Source organism: Salvelinus namaycush, chromosome 28 (assembly GCF_016432855.1).
Source record: "Salvelinus namaycush isolate Seneca chromosome 28, SaNama_1.0, whole genome shotgun sequence".
Taxonomy (NCBI): domain Eukaryota; kingdom Metazoa; phylum Chordata; class Actinopteri; order Salmoniformes; family Salmonidae; genus Salvelinus; species Salvelinus namaycush.
Window position 1 is genome coordinate 41,285,294 of NC_052334.1, and position 14,902 is coordinate 41,300,195.

At 41.8% G+C, this 14,902-nt stretch overlaps 1 protein-coding gene across 1 annotated transcript in view; it reads right to left on the reverse strand.

Moving 5' to 3' along the window:
- LOC120023365 (MAM domain-containing glycosylphosphatidylinositol anchor protein 1-like) overlaps positions 1-14,902 on the reverse strand; it is a 246,431-nt gene that overhangs the window by 206,527 nt on the left and 25,002 nt on the right. Inside the window, exon 3 of the mRNA XM_038967372.1 lies at positions 13,883-14,057. Coding sequence (XP_038823300.1) covers positions 13,883-14,057 — 175 coding nt within the window. The remainder of the gene's footprint in view (positions 1-13,882; positions 14,058-14,902) is intronic.

Below are 14,902 nucleotides of genomic sequence, written 5' to 3' on the forward strand. Positions count from 1 at the left end.
TTTTAGAATAAGGGGTCTGAATACTTTCCGAATGCTGTATTTCTGCTAATGTATATACCATTTTATTTTCCAAATTATTTTCTGTTTTATACACACCACATATTTATATTGTCACTCTAATATATTTACTTATTAAGAATAAAATAAAAATCTATTATTGTGTATTTGTATTGTATTTGCGAGACATTTTACTGCACTGTTGGAGACAGTAACACAAGCATATCGCTGCACCTGCCATAACACCTGCAAATAAGTGTAAGCGGTCAAATAACTCAACATTTGCAAAGCATTTCACCCCAAAACCGTTGAAACTATAATTGAGCGCATCACTTTCAATACTATAATATTGCAGCATATCCTACAGACCAGAAATGAATGGCTACATTTGTTTGAGGGAGACATCTTCAAAGAGAAAATTCTGTCAGTTTCAATCACCTTATCCAACTTCTAGATAGAAAATAATAAAAACTGGCAGCTTCATTAAACAGTACCCGCAAAACACCAGTCTCAACGTCAACAGTGAAGAGGCGACTCCGGGATGCTGGCCTTCTAGGCAGAGTTTCTCTGTCCAGTGTCTGTTCTTTTGCCCATCTTAATCTTTTATTTTTATTGGCCTGTCTGAGATATGGCTTTTTCTTTTCAATTCTGCCTAGAAGGCCAGCATCCCGGAATCTCCTCTTCACTGTTGACAGAGACTGGTGTTTTGCGGGTACTAATTAATGAAGCTGCCAGTTGAGGACTTGTGAGCCATCTGTTTCTCAAACTAGACACTAATGTATTTGTCCTCTTGCTCAGTTGTGCACCGGGGCCTCCCACTCCTCTTTCTATTCTGGTTAGAGACAGTTTGCGCTGTTCTGTGAAGGGAATAGTACACAGCGTTGTACGATATCTTCAGTTTCTTGTAATTTTTCTCGCATGGAATAGCATTCATTTCTCAGAACAACAATAGACTGACGAGTTTCAGAAGAAATGTCTTTGTTTCTGGCCATTTTGAGCCTGTAATCGAATCCACAAATGCTGATGCTCCAGATACTCAACTAGTCTAAATATGCCCAGTTTTTTACTACTTTAATCAGAATAGCAGTTTTCAGCTGTGCTAACACAATTGCAACAGAGATTTCTAATGATCTTCTTGAGCTTTTTAAAATGATAAACTTGGATTAGCTAACACAACGTGTCATTGGAACACAGGAGTGATGGTTGCTGATAATGGGCCTCAGTACGCCTATGTAGATATTCCATAAAATATCTGCCGTTTCCAGCTACAATAGTCATTTACAATATTAACAATGTCTACACTGTATTTCTGATAAATTTGATGCTATTTTAATGGACAAAAAAATTGCTTTTCTTTCAAAAACAAGGACATTCATAAGTGACCCCAAACTTTTTAACGGTAGTATAAACAGTTGAAGTCGGAAGTTTACATACACCTTAGCCAAATACATTTAAACTCAGTTTTTCACAATACCTGACATTTAATCGGAGTAAAAATCCCCTGTCTTAGGTCAGATAGGATCACTACATATTTTAAGAATGTGAAATGTCAGAATAATAGTAGAGAGAATTACTTATTTCAGCTTTTATTTCTTTCATCACATTCCCAGTGGGTCAGAAGTTTACATACACTCAATTAGTATTTGGTAGCATTGGGTTTAAATTGTTTAACTTGGGTCAAACGTTTTGGGTAGCCTTCCATAAGCTTCCCACAATAAGTTGGGTGAATTTTGGCCCATTCATCCTGACAGAGCTGGTGTAACTGAGTCAGGCTTGTAGGCCTCCTTGCTCACACATGCTTTTTCAGTTCTGCCCACACATTTTCTATAGGCACGAGGTCAGGGCTTTGTGATGGCCCCTCCAATACCTTGACTTTGTTGTCCTTAAGCCATTTTGCCACAACTTTGGAAGTATGCATTGTCCACTTGGAATACCCATTTGCCACCAAGCATTAACTTCCTGACTGATGTCTTGAGATGTTGCTTCAATATATTTACATCATTTTCCTGCCTCATGATGCCATCTATTTTGTGAAGTGCACCAGTCCCTCCTGCAGCAAAGCACCCCCACAACATGATGCTGCCACCGCCGTGCTTCACGGTTGGGATGGTGTTCTTCGGCTTGCAAGCCTCCCCCTTTTTCCTCCAACCATAACAATGGTCATTATGGCCAAACAATTCTGTGTTTGTTTCATCAGACCAGAGGACATTTCTCCAAAAAGTACGATCTTTGTCCCCATGTGCAGTTGCAAACCGTAGTCTGGCATTTTTATGGCGGTTTTGGAGCAGTGGCTTCTTCCTTGCTGAGCAGCCTTTTTAGGTTATGTCGATATAGGACTCGTTTTACTGTGGATATAAATACTTTTGTACCCGTTTCCTCCAGCATCTTCACAAGGTCCTTTGCTATTGTTCTGGGATTGATTTGCACTTTTCACACCAAAGTACGTGCGTCTCCTTCCTGGGCGGTATGATGGCTGCGTGGTCCCATGGTGTTTATACTTGCGTACTATTGTTTGTACAGATGAATGTGGTACCTTCAGGCGTTTGGAAAATGTTCAAGGATAAACCAGACTTTGATTTTCCCATGTCAATCAAAGAGGCACTGAGTTTGAAGGTAGGCCTTGAAACACATCCACAAACATCCTCCAATTGACTCAAATGATGTCAATTAGCCTATCAGAAGCTTCTAGAGCCATGACATCATTTTCTGGAATTTTCCAAGCTGTTTAAAGGCACAGTCAACTTAGTGATGTAAACTTCTGACCCACTGGATATGTGAAATAATCTGTCTGTAAACAAATGTTGGAAAATTTACTTGTGTCATGCACAAAGTAGATGTCCTAACCGACATACCAAAACTATAGTTTGTTAAAAAGAAATTTGTGCAGTGGTTGAAACACTTAAGTTGGAGTCATTAAAACTCGTTTATGTAAACTTCCGAATTCAACTGTATAGCCTCGCTACTGTTACTTTAACATGCATAACCTGGTTCTCCCCAAAGAATGTAAGAGGAGCACGGTGCCACCTTGTGGACTGGCTGGGCCACTATGTAAAAAAATAAAAATAATGTAGAGTACAAATAACAATGACAATAATAATAAAAAATAATATATAGCACCAGTCAAAAGTTTGGACACACCTACTCATGCCAGGGTTTTTCTTTATTTTACTAGATTCTAAATTGTAGAATAATAGTTAAGACATCAAAACTATGAAATAACAAATATGGAATCATGTAGTAACCAAACAACTGTCAACAAAAATCAAAATGTATTTTATATGAGATTCTTCAAAGTATCCACCCTTTACCTTGATGACACTTTGCACACGCTTGGCATTCTCTCAACAAGCTTCATGAGGTAGTCTTTATTTATTTAAATTAACATGTGTGCCTTCTTAAAAGTTAATTTGTGGAAAATCTTTCCTTCTTAGTGCGTTTGAGCCAATCAGTTGTGTTGTGACATGGTATGGGTGGTATACAGAAGATAGACCTATTTGGTAAAAGACCAAGTCCATTATATGGCAAGAACAGCTCAAATACGCAAAGAGAAACGACAGTCCATCATTACTTTAAGACATGAAGGTCAGTCAATCCGTAACGTTTCAAGAACTTTGAAAGTTTCTTCAAGTGCAGTCCCAAAAACCATCAAGCGCTTTGATTAAAACTTCTTATGGCTGCAAGGCAAAGTGTTGAGTAGCCAGTGAAATCGTGCCCATTTCAAACGGCCTCCTACTCAAATCTTGCTCGTACAATATGGATATTATTATTCTTTTTGGATAGAAAACACTCTCTAGTTTCTAAAACAGTTGGAATTATTTCTCTGAGTGAAACAGAACTCCTTTGGCAGCACTTTTCCTGACCAGGAAGTAGAATGTCAGAAATATATGCTCTCTTCAACTTCCTGCCTATACATGGTCATGACACGTAGGAGTCTACGTACACTCCATACGCCTTCCTCTGGGTGTCAAGATGATGTGAGAGAAGAAATTTTGTGTTTATCTTGGTCTGGGGTGGAATAAAAGCTATTTCTTTGACGTGACCGTCCACTTCCGGTACTCTGAAGCGCGCGACTTGGAAGTGCGATTGCCTTCTGTTTTGCTGCCGTAATGGATGACTAACATCTCCGGCTCGGATTTTATTTGATACATGTGACCATATCATCGTAATGTATGTTTTTTCAATATAGTTTAATCAGATTATTGACATTTTTTCGGGAGTTTTGCCGTGTTCCGTCCTCTGACTTTGATTACGTTGGAGAGAATTGTGCCACTCGGCTAGTGCCAATGCTAAGTGAAGAGGGAAATTTGCCATTCTGAATCCAAACAACGACTCATCTGGACAGAGGACACCTTGTTCAACATTCTGATGAAAGATCAGCAAAAGTAAGACCCACTTTATGATGTTATTTCATATATCTGTCGTGCATGTGAACTGGTCGTGGGCGCCCAAGTGTTTCTGGCTATCGTGGCTATGCTAATATAGCGTTACATTTTGTTTTCGCTGTAAAACATTTAATAAATCGGAAATATTGTTTGGAATCACAAGATGCCTGTCTTTCAATTGCTGCACACTATGAATTTTTCAGAAATGTTTTATGATGAGTAATTAGCTATTTGACGTTGGTGTCTGTAAATATTATGGCTGCTTTCGGTGCAATTTCTGATTGTAGCTGAAATGTAAACTATGGTTTATACATGAAATATGCAAATTTTTCGAACAAAACATATGCTATACAATAAATATGTTATCAGACTGTCATCTGATGAATTTGTTTCTTGGTTAGTGGCTATTTATATCTTTATTTGGTCGAATTTGTGATAGCACCTGATGGAGTAAGAAACTGATGGAGTTAGAAAAGTGGTGTCTTTTGCTAACGTGGTTAGCTAATAGATTTACATATTTTGTCTTCCCTGTAAAACATTTTAAAAATCGGACATGTTGGCTTGATTCACAAGAAGTGTATCTTTCATCTGGTGTCTTGGACTTGTTAATGTGTGAAAGTTAAATATTTAAAAAAAATATCTTTTGAATTTCGCGCCCTGCACTTGAGCTGGATGTTGTCATAGGTGTACCGGTGTCGGGCTGCAGCCATAACAGGTTGGCTCTCATGATGACCGCCACAGGAAAGGAAGACCCAGAGTTACCTCTGCTGCAGAGGATAAGTTCATTGGAGTTACCAGCCTCAGAAATTGCAGCCCAAATAAATGTTTCATAGAGTTCAAGAAACAGACACATCTCAACATCAACTGGTCAGAGAAGACTGCGTGAATTAGGCCTTCATGTTGAATTGCAGCAAAGAAACCACTACTAAAGGACACCAATAAGAAGAGACTTGCTTGGGCCAAGAAACACGAGCAATGGACATTAGACATGTGGAAAACTGTTCTTTGATCTGATGAGATCCAACCGCCGTGTCTTTGTGAGACGTAGAGTAGGTGAGTGGATGATCTCTGCATGTTTGGTTCCCAACATGAAGCATGGAGGAAGAGGTATGATGGTGTGGGGGTGCTTTGCTGGTGACACTGTCTGTGATTTATTTAGAATTCAAGGCACACTTAACCAGCATGGCTACCACAGCATTCTGTAGCGATACGCCGTCCCATCTGGTTTGGCATAGTGGGACTATCATTTGTTATTCAACAGGACAATGACCCAACACACCTTCAAGCTGTGTAAGGACTATTTGAACAAGAAGGAGAGAGATGGAGTGCTGCATCAGATGACTTGGCCTCCACAATAGTAGTAGGTGTGTCCAAACTTTTGACTGGTACGGTAGGTGCAGGTTCAGTACTAAAATGCAATCTAATTACCAGCATAGACCAATAACAGCACTACATTGGCACCCATATCTCCAATCGCACACATTTACACTTTTCTCATTCACACTTTTCTGATTTCCTATCCATATCCATCCTATCCACTACGCTTGTATAAGACCAGAATGACAGACAGACAGATACCTTTGAGGCTGGGCACACCAACTCCCCTCCCTCCATCCCTTCCCCTTATTGTGTTAGCCTCCCGGCGGGCGGCCCCCGGAGGCTGGTAATTGCAGGGCGAGTAAACTGGGCAATGGCGAGGCTGAGGGTAACCAGTAGTGACAGGTGACGCTTGTTCAATTTTCTCTCCCCGCCGTACCTCAGCGCGTGCTCGCCAAGTGACTTAGTGTGACTATCTTTTGTTTTTCAACAGGACAATCCAACTCACCTTCATGCTGTGTAGGGGCTATTTGACCAAGAAGGACAGTGATGGAGTGCTGCATCAGATGACCTGGCCTCCAGCCTTTTTAAAATATTTTATTTATCCTTTATTTAACTAGGCAAGTCAGTTAAGAATAAATTATTATTTACAATGACAGGCTACCAAAAGGCAAAAGGCCTCAAGGGGATGAATAAAATAAATTAAATACATTTAAATATAGGACAAAACACACATCACGGCAAGAGAGACAATACTACATAAAGAGAGACCTAAGACGACAACGTAGCATGGCAGCAACACATGATAACACAGCATGGTAGTAACACAACATGACAACAACATGGTAGCAACACATGACAGCAGCACAATATGGTAGCAGCACAAAACAGGGGACAAACATTGTTGGGCACAGACAACAGCACAAACAGTGTGGTATGTGGAGGATGAGGACTGCAGTAGATGTCTCAGATAGGGGGGAGTGAGGCCTAAGAGGGTTTATAAATAAGCAACAACCAATGGGTCTTGCGGATTATATACAGAGATGACAACTTGAAGACTTGTTTACGTGCTACTGCTGCTGTGCGGTTTGTTGCTAACCTTACTTTGCTACCTACCAACTTTACAGTTTTTACTTTTTAAAGTTTTATTAATTTCTTTTCCCCTCGCTCAACTTTTTTCATTCAACTTTTTCACCCCAGACGCTTCATCTGGATGTTGTTCGTCAGGACCTCCACCTGCCGAAGCTAAGTAGTAACATTAACATTATGCCTTCTAATTGCAGGCGCTGTACTCATAATATACAGGAGAACGATCGCCTTATGGCAAGGATAGCCGTACTGCAAGCCCAGCTTCAGACGCAATCGTTAGGCAAGTGTAATTTAAGTGTAGGAAAGGATGAAACCGCGTCTGTGCCACCAATAAGTACAGATAGTAGTATGAATCCCCTCGCACAGTCCCCGAAGCCGGATAATTCTCTCATGGCTTCTGGAGGGAAATGCTGTAGGAATGCACAACCGGTGTCGCTCATTCAGCCGACAGAAACTTTCAACCTGGTTCTCCCCATTAAACAACGGGTCGGAGTCAGAGGCCGAGCCTTCTCTGGTCTCTCCTCCTCCCGTTACGGGGTCTGAGATGCCGAAGCCTCCCACCATTAGCTCTGACAAATTGAAAATCCTAGTCATTGGCGACTCCATTACCCGTAGTATTAGACTTAAAACAAATCATCCAGAGATCATACACTGTTTACCAGAGGGCAGGGCTACCGACGTTAAGGCTAATCTGAAGATGGTGCTGGCTAAAGCTAAAACTGGCGAGTGTAGAGAGTATAGGGATATTGTTATCTACGTCGGCACCAACGATGTTAGGATGAAACAGTCAGAGGTCACCAAGCGCAACATAGCTTCAGCGTGTAAATCAGCTAGAAAGATGTGTCGGCATCGAGTAATTGTCTCTGGCCCCCTCCCAGTTAGGGGGAGTGATGAGCTCTACAGCAGAGTCTCACAACTCAATTGCTGGTTGAAAACTGTTTTCTGCCCCTCCCAAAAGATAGAATTTGTAGATAATTGGCCCTCTTTCTGGGACTCACCCACAAATAAAACCAAGCCTGGCCTGTTGAGGAGTGACGGACTCCATCCTAGCTGGAGGGGTGCACTCATCTTATCTACGAACATAGACAGGGCTCTAAATCCCCTAGCTCCACAATCAGATAGGGTGAAGGCCAGGCAGCAGGCTGTTAGCCAGCATGCCAGCCTATTGGAGTCTGCCACAAGCACAGTCAGTGTAGTCAGCTCACCACTCCGCATTGAGACTGTGTCTGTGCCTCGATCTAGGTTGGGCAAAACTAAACATGGCGGTGTTCGCCTTAGCAATCTCACTGGAATAAAGACCTCCTCCATTCCTATCATTATTGAAAGAGATTGTGATATCTCACATCTCAAAATAGGTCTACTTAATGTTAGATCCCTCACTTCCAAGGCAGTTATAGTCAATGAACTAATCACGGATCATAATCTTGATGTGATTGGCCTGACTGAAACACAGTTTAAGCCTGATGAATTTACTGTGTTAAATGAGGCCTCACCTCCTGGTTATCCTAGTGAACATATCCCCCGCGCATCCCGCAAAGGCGGAGGTGTTGCTAACATTTACGATGTTTTCATCTTTTGAGCTTCTAATCATGAAATCTATGCAGCCTACTCAATCACTTTTTATAGCCACTGGCCATATACAGCGTTCCTCACTGAGTTCCCATCGGACCTTGTAGTCATGACAGATAATATTCTAATTTTTGGTGACTTTAATATTCACATGGAAAAGTCCACAGACCCACTCCAAAAGGCTTTCGGAGCCATCATCGACTCAGTGAGTTTTGTCCAACATATCTCCGGACCTACTCACTGCCACAGTCATACTCCGGACCTAGTTTTGTCCCGTGGAATAAATGTTGTGGATCTTAATGTTTTTCCTCATAATCCTGGACTATCGGACTACCATTTTATTACGTTTGCAATCGCAACAACTAATCTGCTCAGACCTCAACCAAGGAACATTAAAAGTCGTGCTATAAATTCTCAGTCAACCCAAAGATTCCTAGATGCCCTTCCAGACTCCCTCCACCTACCCAAGGACGTCGGAGTACAAAAATCAGTTAGAACCTCTTCAGCTAATGTGATTAGCATGAGGCTGTAAGTAACAAGAGCATTTCCCAGGACATAGACATATCTGATATTGGCAGAAAGTTAAAATTCTTGTTAATCTAACTGCACTGTCCAATTTACAGTAGCTATTACAGTGGAAAAAATACCATGCTATTGTTTGAGGAGAGTGCACAGTTTTGAACATGAAACGTTATAAATAAACCAATTAGGCACATTTGGGCAGTCTTGACGCAACATTTGGAACAGAAATGCAATGGTTCATTGAATCAGTCTAAAACGTTGCAAATTAACTCCATCTAGTGGCCAAAATCTAAATTGCAGCTGGGCTGGATTAAAACATGATGGCCTTTCTCTTGCATTTCAAAGATGATGGTATATAAAAAAAATCCTTTGTATTATCTTTTATCAGATCTATAGTGTTATATTCTCCTATATTCCTTTCACATTTCCACAAACTTCAAAGTGTTTCCTTTCAAATGGTACCAAGAATATGCATTTCATTGCTTCAGGGCTTGAGCTACAGGCAATTAGATTTGGGAATGTCATTTTAGGAGAAAATTGAAAAAAAGGGGCCAATCCAGAAGATTAACTACCTAACTGAGGAACTCAATTTAACCTTAGATGCAGTCGCACCCCTAAAAACAAAAAACATTTGTCATAAGAAACAAGCTCCCTGGAATACAGAAAATACCCAAGCTGGCGCACCACCAAACTGGAAGTCTTCCGACTAGATGGGAATGACAGTACCGTGCATAGTATCTAAGAGCCCTCACTGCTGCTCGATCATCCTATTTTTCCAACCTAATTGAGGAAAATAAGAACAATCCGAAATTTATTTTTGATACTGTCGCAAAGCTAACTAAAAAGCAGCATTCCCCAAGAGAGGATGGCTTTCACTTCAGCAGTAATAAATTCATAAACTTCTTTGACAAAAAGGTCATGATCATTAGAAAGCAAATTACGGACTCCTCTTTAAATCTGCGTATTCCTCCAAAGCTCAGTTGTCCAACTCTGCCAGGACCTAGGATCAAGGGAGACACTCAAGTTTTTTAGTACTATATCTCTTGACACAATGATGAAAATAGTCATGGCCTCTAAACCTTCAAGCTGCATACTAGACCATATTCCAACTAAACTACTGAAAGAGCTGCTTCCTGTGCTTGGTCCTCCTATGTTGAACATAATAAACGGCTCTCTATCCACCGGATGTGTACCAAACTCACTAAAAGTGGCAGTAAATAAGCCTCTCTTGATAAAGCCAAACCTTGACCCAGAAAATATAAAAAACTATCAGCCAATATCAAATCTCCCATTCCTTTCAAAAATAAATGAAAAAGCTGTTGCACTAAAACTCACTGCCTTCCTAAAGACAAACAATGTATACGAAACGCTTCAGTCTGGTTTTTAACCACTTCATAGCACTGAGAATGCAGAATGCTTTTGATACCATTGATCAACACATTCTTTTGGAGAGATTCGAAACCAACATTGGTCTACACGGACAAGTTCTGGCCTGGTTTGGATCTTATCGGTCGGAAAGATATCAGTTTGTCCTCTGACAAATCAACTGTACATTTCGGTGTTCCTCAAGGCTCCGTTTTAGGAACATTATTGTTTTTACTATATATTTTACCTCTTGGTGATGTCATTCGGAAACACAATGTCAACATTCACTGCTATGCGGACGACACACAGCTGTACATTTCGATGAAACATGGTGAAGCCCCAAAATTGCCCTCCCTGGAAGCCTGTGTTTCAGACATAAGGAAGTGGATGGCAGCAAATGTTATACTTTTAAACTCGGACAAAACAGAGATGCTAGTTCTAGGTCCCAAGAAACAAAGAGATCTTCTTTTGAATCTGACAAGTAATCTTGATGGTTGTACAGTCGTCTCAAATAAAACTGTGAAAGACCTTGGCATTACTCTGGACCCTGTTCTCTCTTTTGACGAACATATCAAGACTGTGTGAAGGACAGCTTTTGTCCATCTACGTAACATTGCAAAAATCAGGAACATTCTGTCCAAAAATGATGCAGAAAAATTAATCCATGCATTTGTCACTTCTAGATTAGACTACTGCAATGCTCTACCTTCTGGCTACCCGGATAAAGCACTAAATAAACTTCAGTTAGTGCTAAACACGGCTGCTAGAATCTTGACTAGAACCAAAAGATTTGATCACATTACTCCAGTGCTAGCTCTGGCTTCCTGTTAAGGCTAGGGCTGATTTTAAGGTTTTACTACAAAGCATTACATGGGCTTGCTCCTACCTATCTTTCCGATTTGGTCCTGCCGTACATACCTACATGTAGGCTACGGTCGCAAGACGCAGGCCTCCTTACTGTCCCCAGAATTTCTAAGCAAACAGCTGGAGGCAGGGCTTTCTCCTATAGGGCTCAATTTTTATGGAATGGTCTGCCTGTCTATGTGAGAGACGCAGTCCCAACCTTTAAGTCTTTATTGAAGACTCATCTCTTCAGTAGGTCCTATGATTGAGTGTAGTCTGGCCCAGGAGTGTGAAGGTGAACGGAAAGGCATTGGAGCAACGAACCGCCCTTGCAGTCTCTGCCTGGCCGGTTCCCCTCTCTCCACTGGGATTCTCTGCCTCAAACCCTATTACGGGGGCTGAGTCACTGGCTTACTGGTGCTCTTCCATGCCGTCCCTAGGAGGGGTGCGTCACTTGAGTGGGTTGAGCCACTGACGTGGTCTTCCTGTTCAGGTTGGCGCCCCCCCCCCTGGGTTTCGTGCCGTGGGGGAGATCTTCGTGGGCTATCCTCGGCCTTGTCTCAGTTGGTATTTGAAGATATTCCTCTAATGGTGTGGGGGCTGTGCTTTGGAAAAGTGGATGGGGTTATATCCTGCCTGTTTGGCCCTGTCCATGGGTATCGTCTGATGTAAGAAGGGCTTTATAAATAAATTTGATTGATTGATGACCAGTTTACAGAAGAGTATAGAGTGCAGTGATGTGTTCTATAAGGAGCATTGGTGGCAAATCTGAAGGCCAAATGGTGAAGAACATCTAGCCACTCGAGAGCACCCTTACCTGCCGATGTACAAATTACGTCTCCACAATCTAGCATGGTCATCTGAATCAGGGTTAGTTTGGCAGCTGGGGTGAAAAAGGAGCGATTACGATAGAGGAAACCAAGTCTAGATGTAACTTTAGCCTGCAGCTTTGATATGTGCTGAGAGAAGGACAGTGTACCATCTAGCCATACTCCCAAGTACTTGTATGAGGTGACTACCTCAAGCTCTAAACCCTCAGAGGTAGTAATCACACCGGTGGGGAGAGGGACATTCTTCTTAGCAAACCACATGACCTTTGTTTTGGAGTTGTTCAGAACAAGGTTAAGGGCAGAGAAAGCTTGTTGGACACTAAAAAAGCTTTGTTGTAGAGCATTTAACACAAAGTCCAGGTAGGGGCCAGTTGAGTATAAGACTGTATCATCTGCATATAAATGGACGAGGGAGCTCCCTACTGCCTGATCTATGTTGTTGATCTAAATTGAGAAGATCGTGGGGCCTAGGATCAAGCCTTGGGGTACACCCTTGGTGACAGGTAGTGGCTGAGACAGGAGATATTCTGACTTTATACACTGCACTTTTTGAGAGAGGTAGTTAGCAAACCAGGCCAAATAGACATCAATACTCCTTAGCCGGCCCACGGGAATGGAATGGTCTACCGTATCAAAAGCTTTGGCCAAGTCAATAAAAATAGCAGCACAACATTGCTTAGAATCAAGGGTAATGGTGACATCATTGAGGACCTTTAAGGTTGCAGTGACACATCCATAACCTGAGCGGAAACCAGATTGCATACTAGAGAGAATACTATAGACATCAATAAAGTCAGTCAGTTGATTATTGAAGTTTTCCAACACTTTTGATAAATGGGGCAAAATAGAAATAGGCCTATTTCTCAACCAGAGTGAGATGGTTTGGGATGAGTTGGACCACAGAGTCAAAGAAAAGCAGCCCACAAGTGCTCAGCATATGTGTGAACTGCTTCAAGACTGTTGGAAAAGCATTCCAGGTGAAGCTGGCTGAGAGAATGCCAAGAGTGTGCAAAACTGTCATCAAGGTAAAATGCGGCTACTTTGAAGAATCTAAAATCTAAAATATATTTTGATTTGTTAAAAAAATGTGGGTTACTACATGATTCCATATGTTTTATTTCATAGTTTTGATGTCTTCACTATTATTCTACAATGTAGAAAATAGTAAAAATAAAGAAAAATTAGAAGGTGTGTCTAAACTTTTGACTGGTACTGTAGCTGCCATTAGCTGGTTAGTTTCTTGGTCAAAGCAGCTTACATGCTATGGGATTTGTGATACTTTTTGCTGTAGGATGATGGACAAGGCCATAGTGGGTGAAACAATATCTACAATGTTTTAAAAAATCATGTGCTCCTAAAATGTCCTGTGCTGTGTTGTGCTGTGTTTGGGGTGAATGACAGGTCTGTTTATAGCACATTTTATAGGGTTTTAGAGATATCACCTCCATGCAATGCTGTAAGAGGCACTATAGCAAGCTTGGCTGAGGGCCCTGACCTGGCCCCTGATTCAGGGGGAAAGTGGGACAGTGGATACAGGCAGCAGCACGAGGCCCTGTTCACAGAAGGGCCCCGTGCCACCTGGACCAACTCTCCCATTCTCCTTGAGATCCCTCCACTCCACGCCTCTGCTAGAGTATCCATATGTTTCTTTATCTATATTTATCTTATTCCCTTCTTTCCCATAGCTAAAACAGTGAGAGGAAATACACCTCACTTATACCCAACTAACTTTTACCCTACAAACACCCTAGTCCCTTTGATGTTTTCCCAAACAAAAGCTACGAAACTTCCATATCAAAACCTCCACCCATTTTACCATCTAAATATCCCCCATGAATACTCCTGGAGAGCATATTCCCATTTTGAAATGTACCACTATTCCTGCCCATAATTCTGGGAATTACTTATTTTGGTAGTGTTTTAGGGGGGCCGTGGAGGGATCGATCGCGGCGTTCCCTGCCGACTTACACTGCACGTCTACCCGGATGGACTTGATGGCAGCCACCCCCACCCCGTTGTCGGCCTTGCAGTAGTAGCGGCCGCCCTGCACCCGCTGGATGCCCTCGATGCGCAGCGTTTCGTTGTAGATGGACGTCTCCTGGAACTTGTCAGAGGCGCTGCCTGCTGTCTTTGTCCAACGCACCTGGAGAGGAGATGAGTTGGTTAGTTAGGCATAGATTATAGTATAGTATAGAGTACATTTATACTATATCCAACCCAAAACTTTGATGTACAACTTTTCTGTGTTGGAAGTGCTTCACGCGTAATGTAATTTGGGAGATTTGGGGGCAAAAGTGTCTGGTGGACAATGCAGTCAGCATTTTGGCCTAGTGGCCTTTCTCAAGACAAATATACAAATGGAGATACGAGACACAGGTTTGGATTGGCTTACTTCTTGAATAATGACAACCAATGGCACTCCAGCGCCTACCGTAATAGCCATTGTGCACTTCATCCAGTTTGTTTAGTGCTTTCATTACTTTCACTTTGTGAAAAAGCAGCTAGATGATTTCATGTTGTTACAAGAAACCAAGCTCTTTCGAGTAAAATAATTCGCTCAAGAATCCACAAAACCCTCCACCTCTACACAGTGATCTTTGCTCAACTATCACCATGACCGATGTCAATTAAACCAATTAAAGCCTCATTAACCACTTTCCTATCATCCTCTACAGGACAAATTTAACTCTGTCTTACTATCAGAGGACATTCCTGATAACAATGTGAGCTGGGCATGTCGATAGTTAGTGACATAGTGTGTGTGTGTGTGTGTGTTTTTCAGTGCGTGTGTGTGTGTGTGTATGTGCATACGTCTGTGTGTATGTAATGTCGATGATTAGGGTGTGTGTGTGTGCGAGCGTGCGTGTGTGCGTACTGTCGATCGTTAGGGTGTGTGCGTGCGTGCGTGCGTGTGTACGTACGTACTGTCAATGGTTTGGCTGCATTAAACCCTTTACTATCATCCTCTACAGGACAATAAACTATATG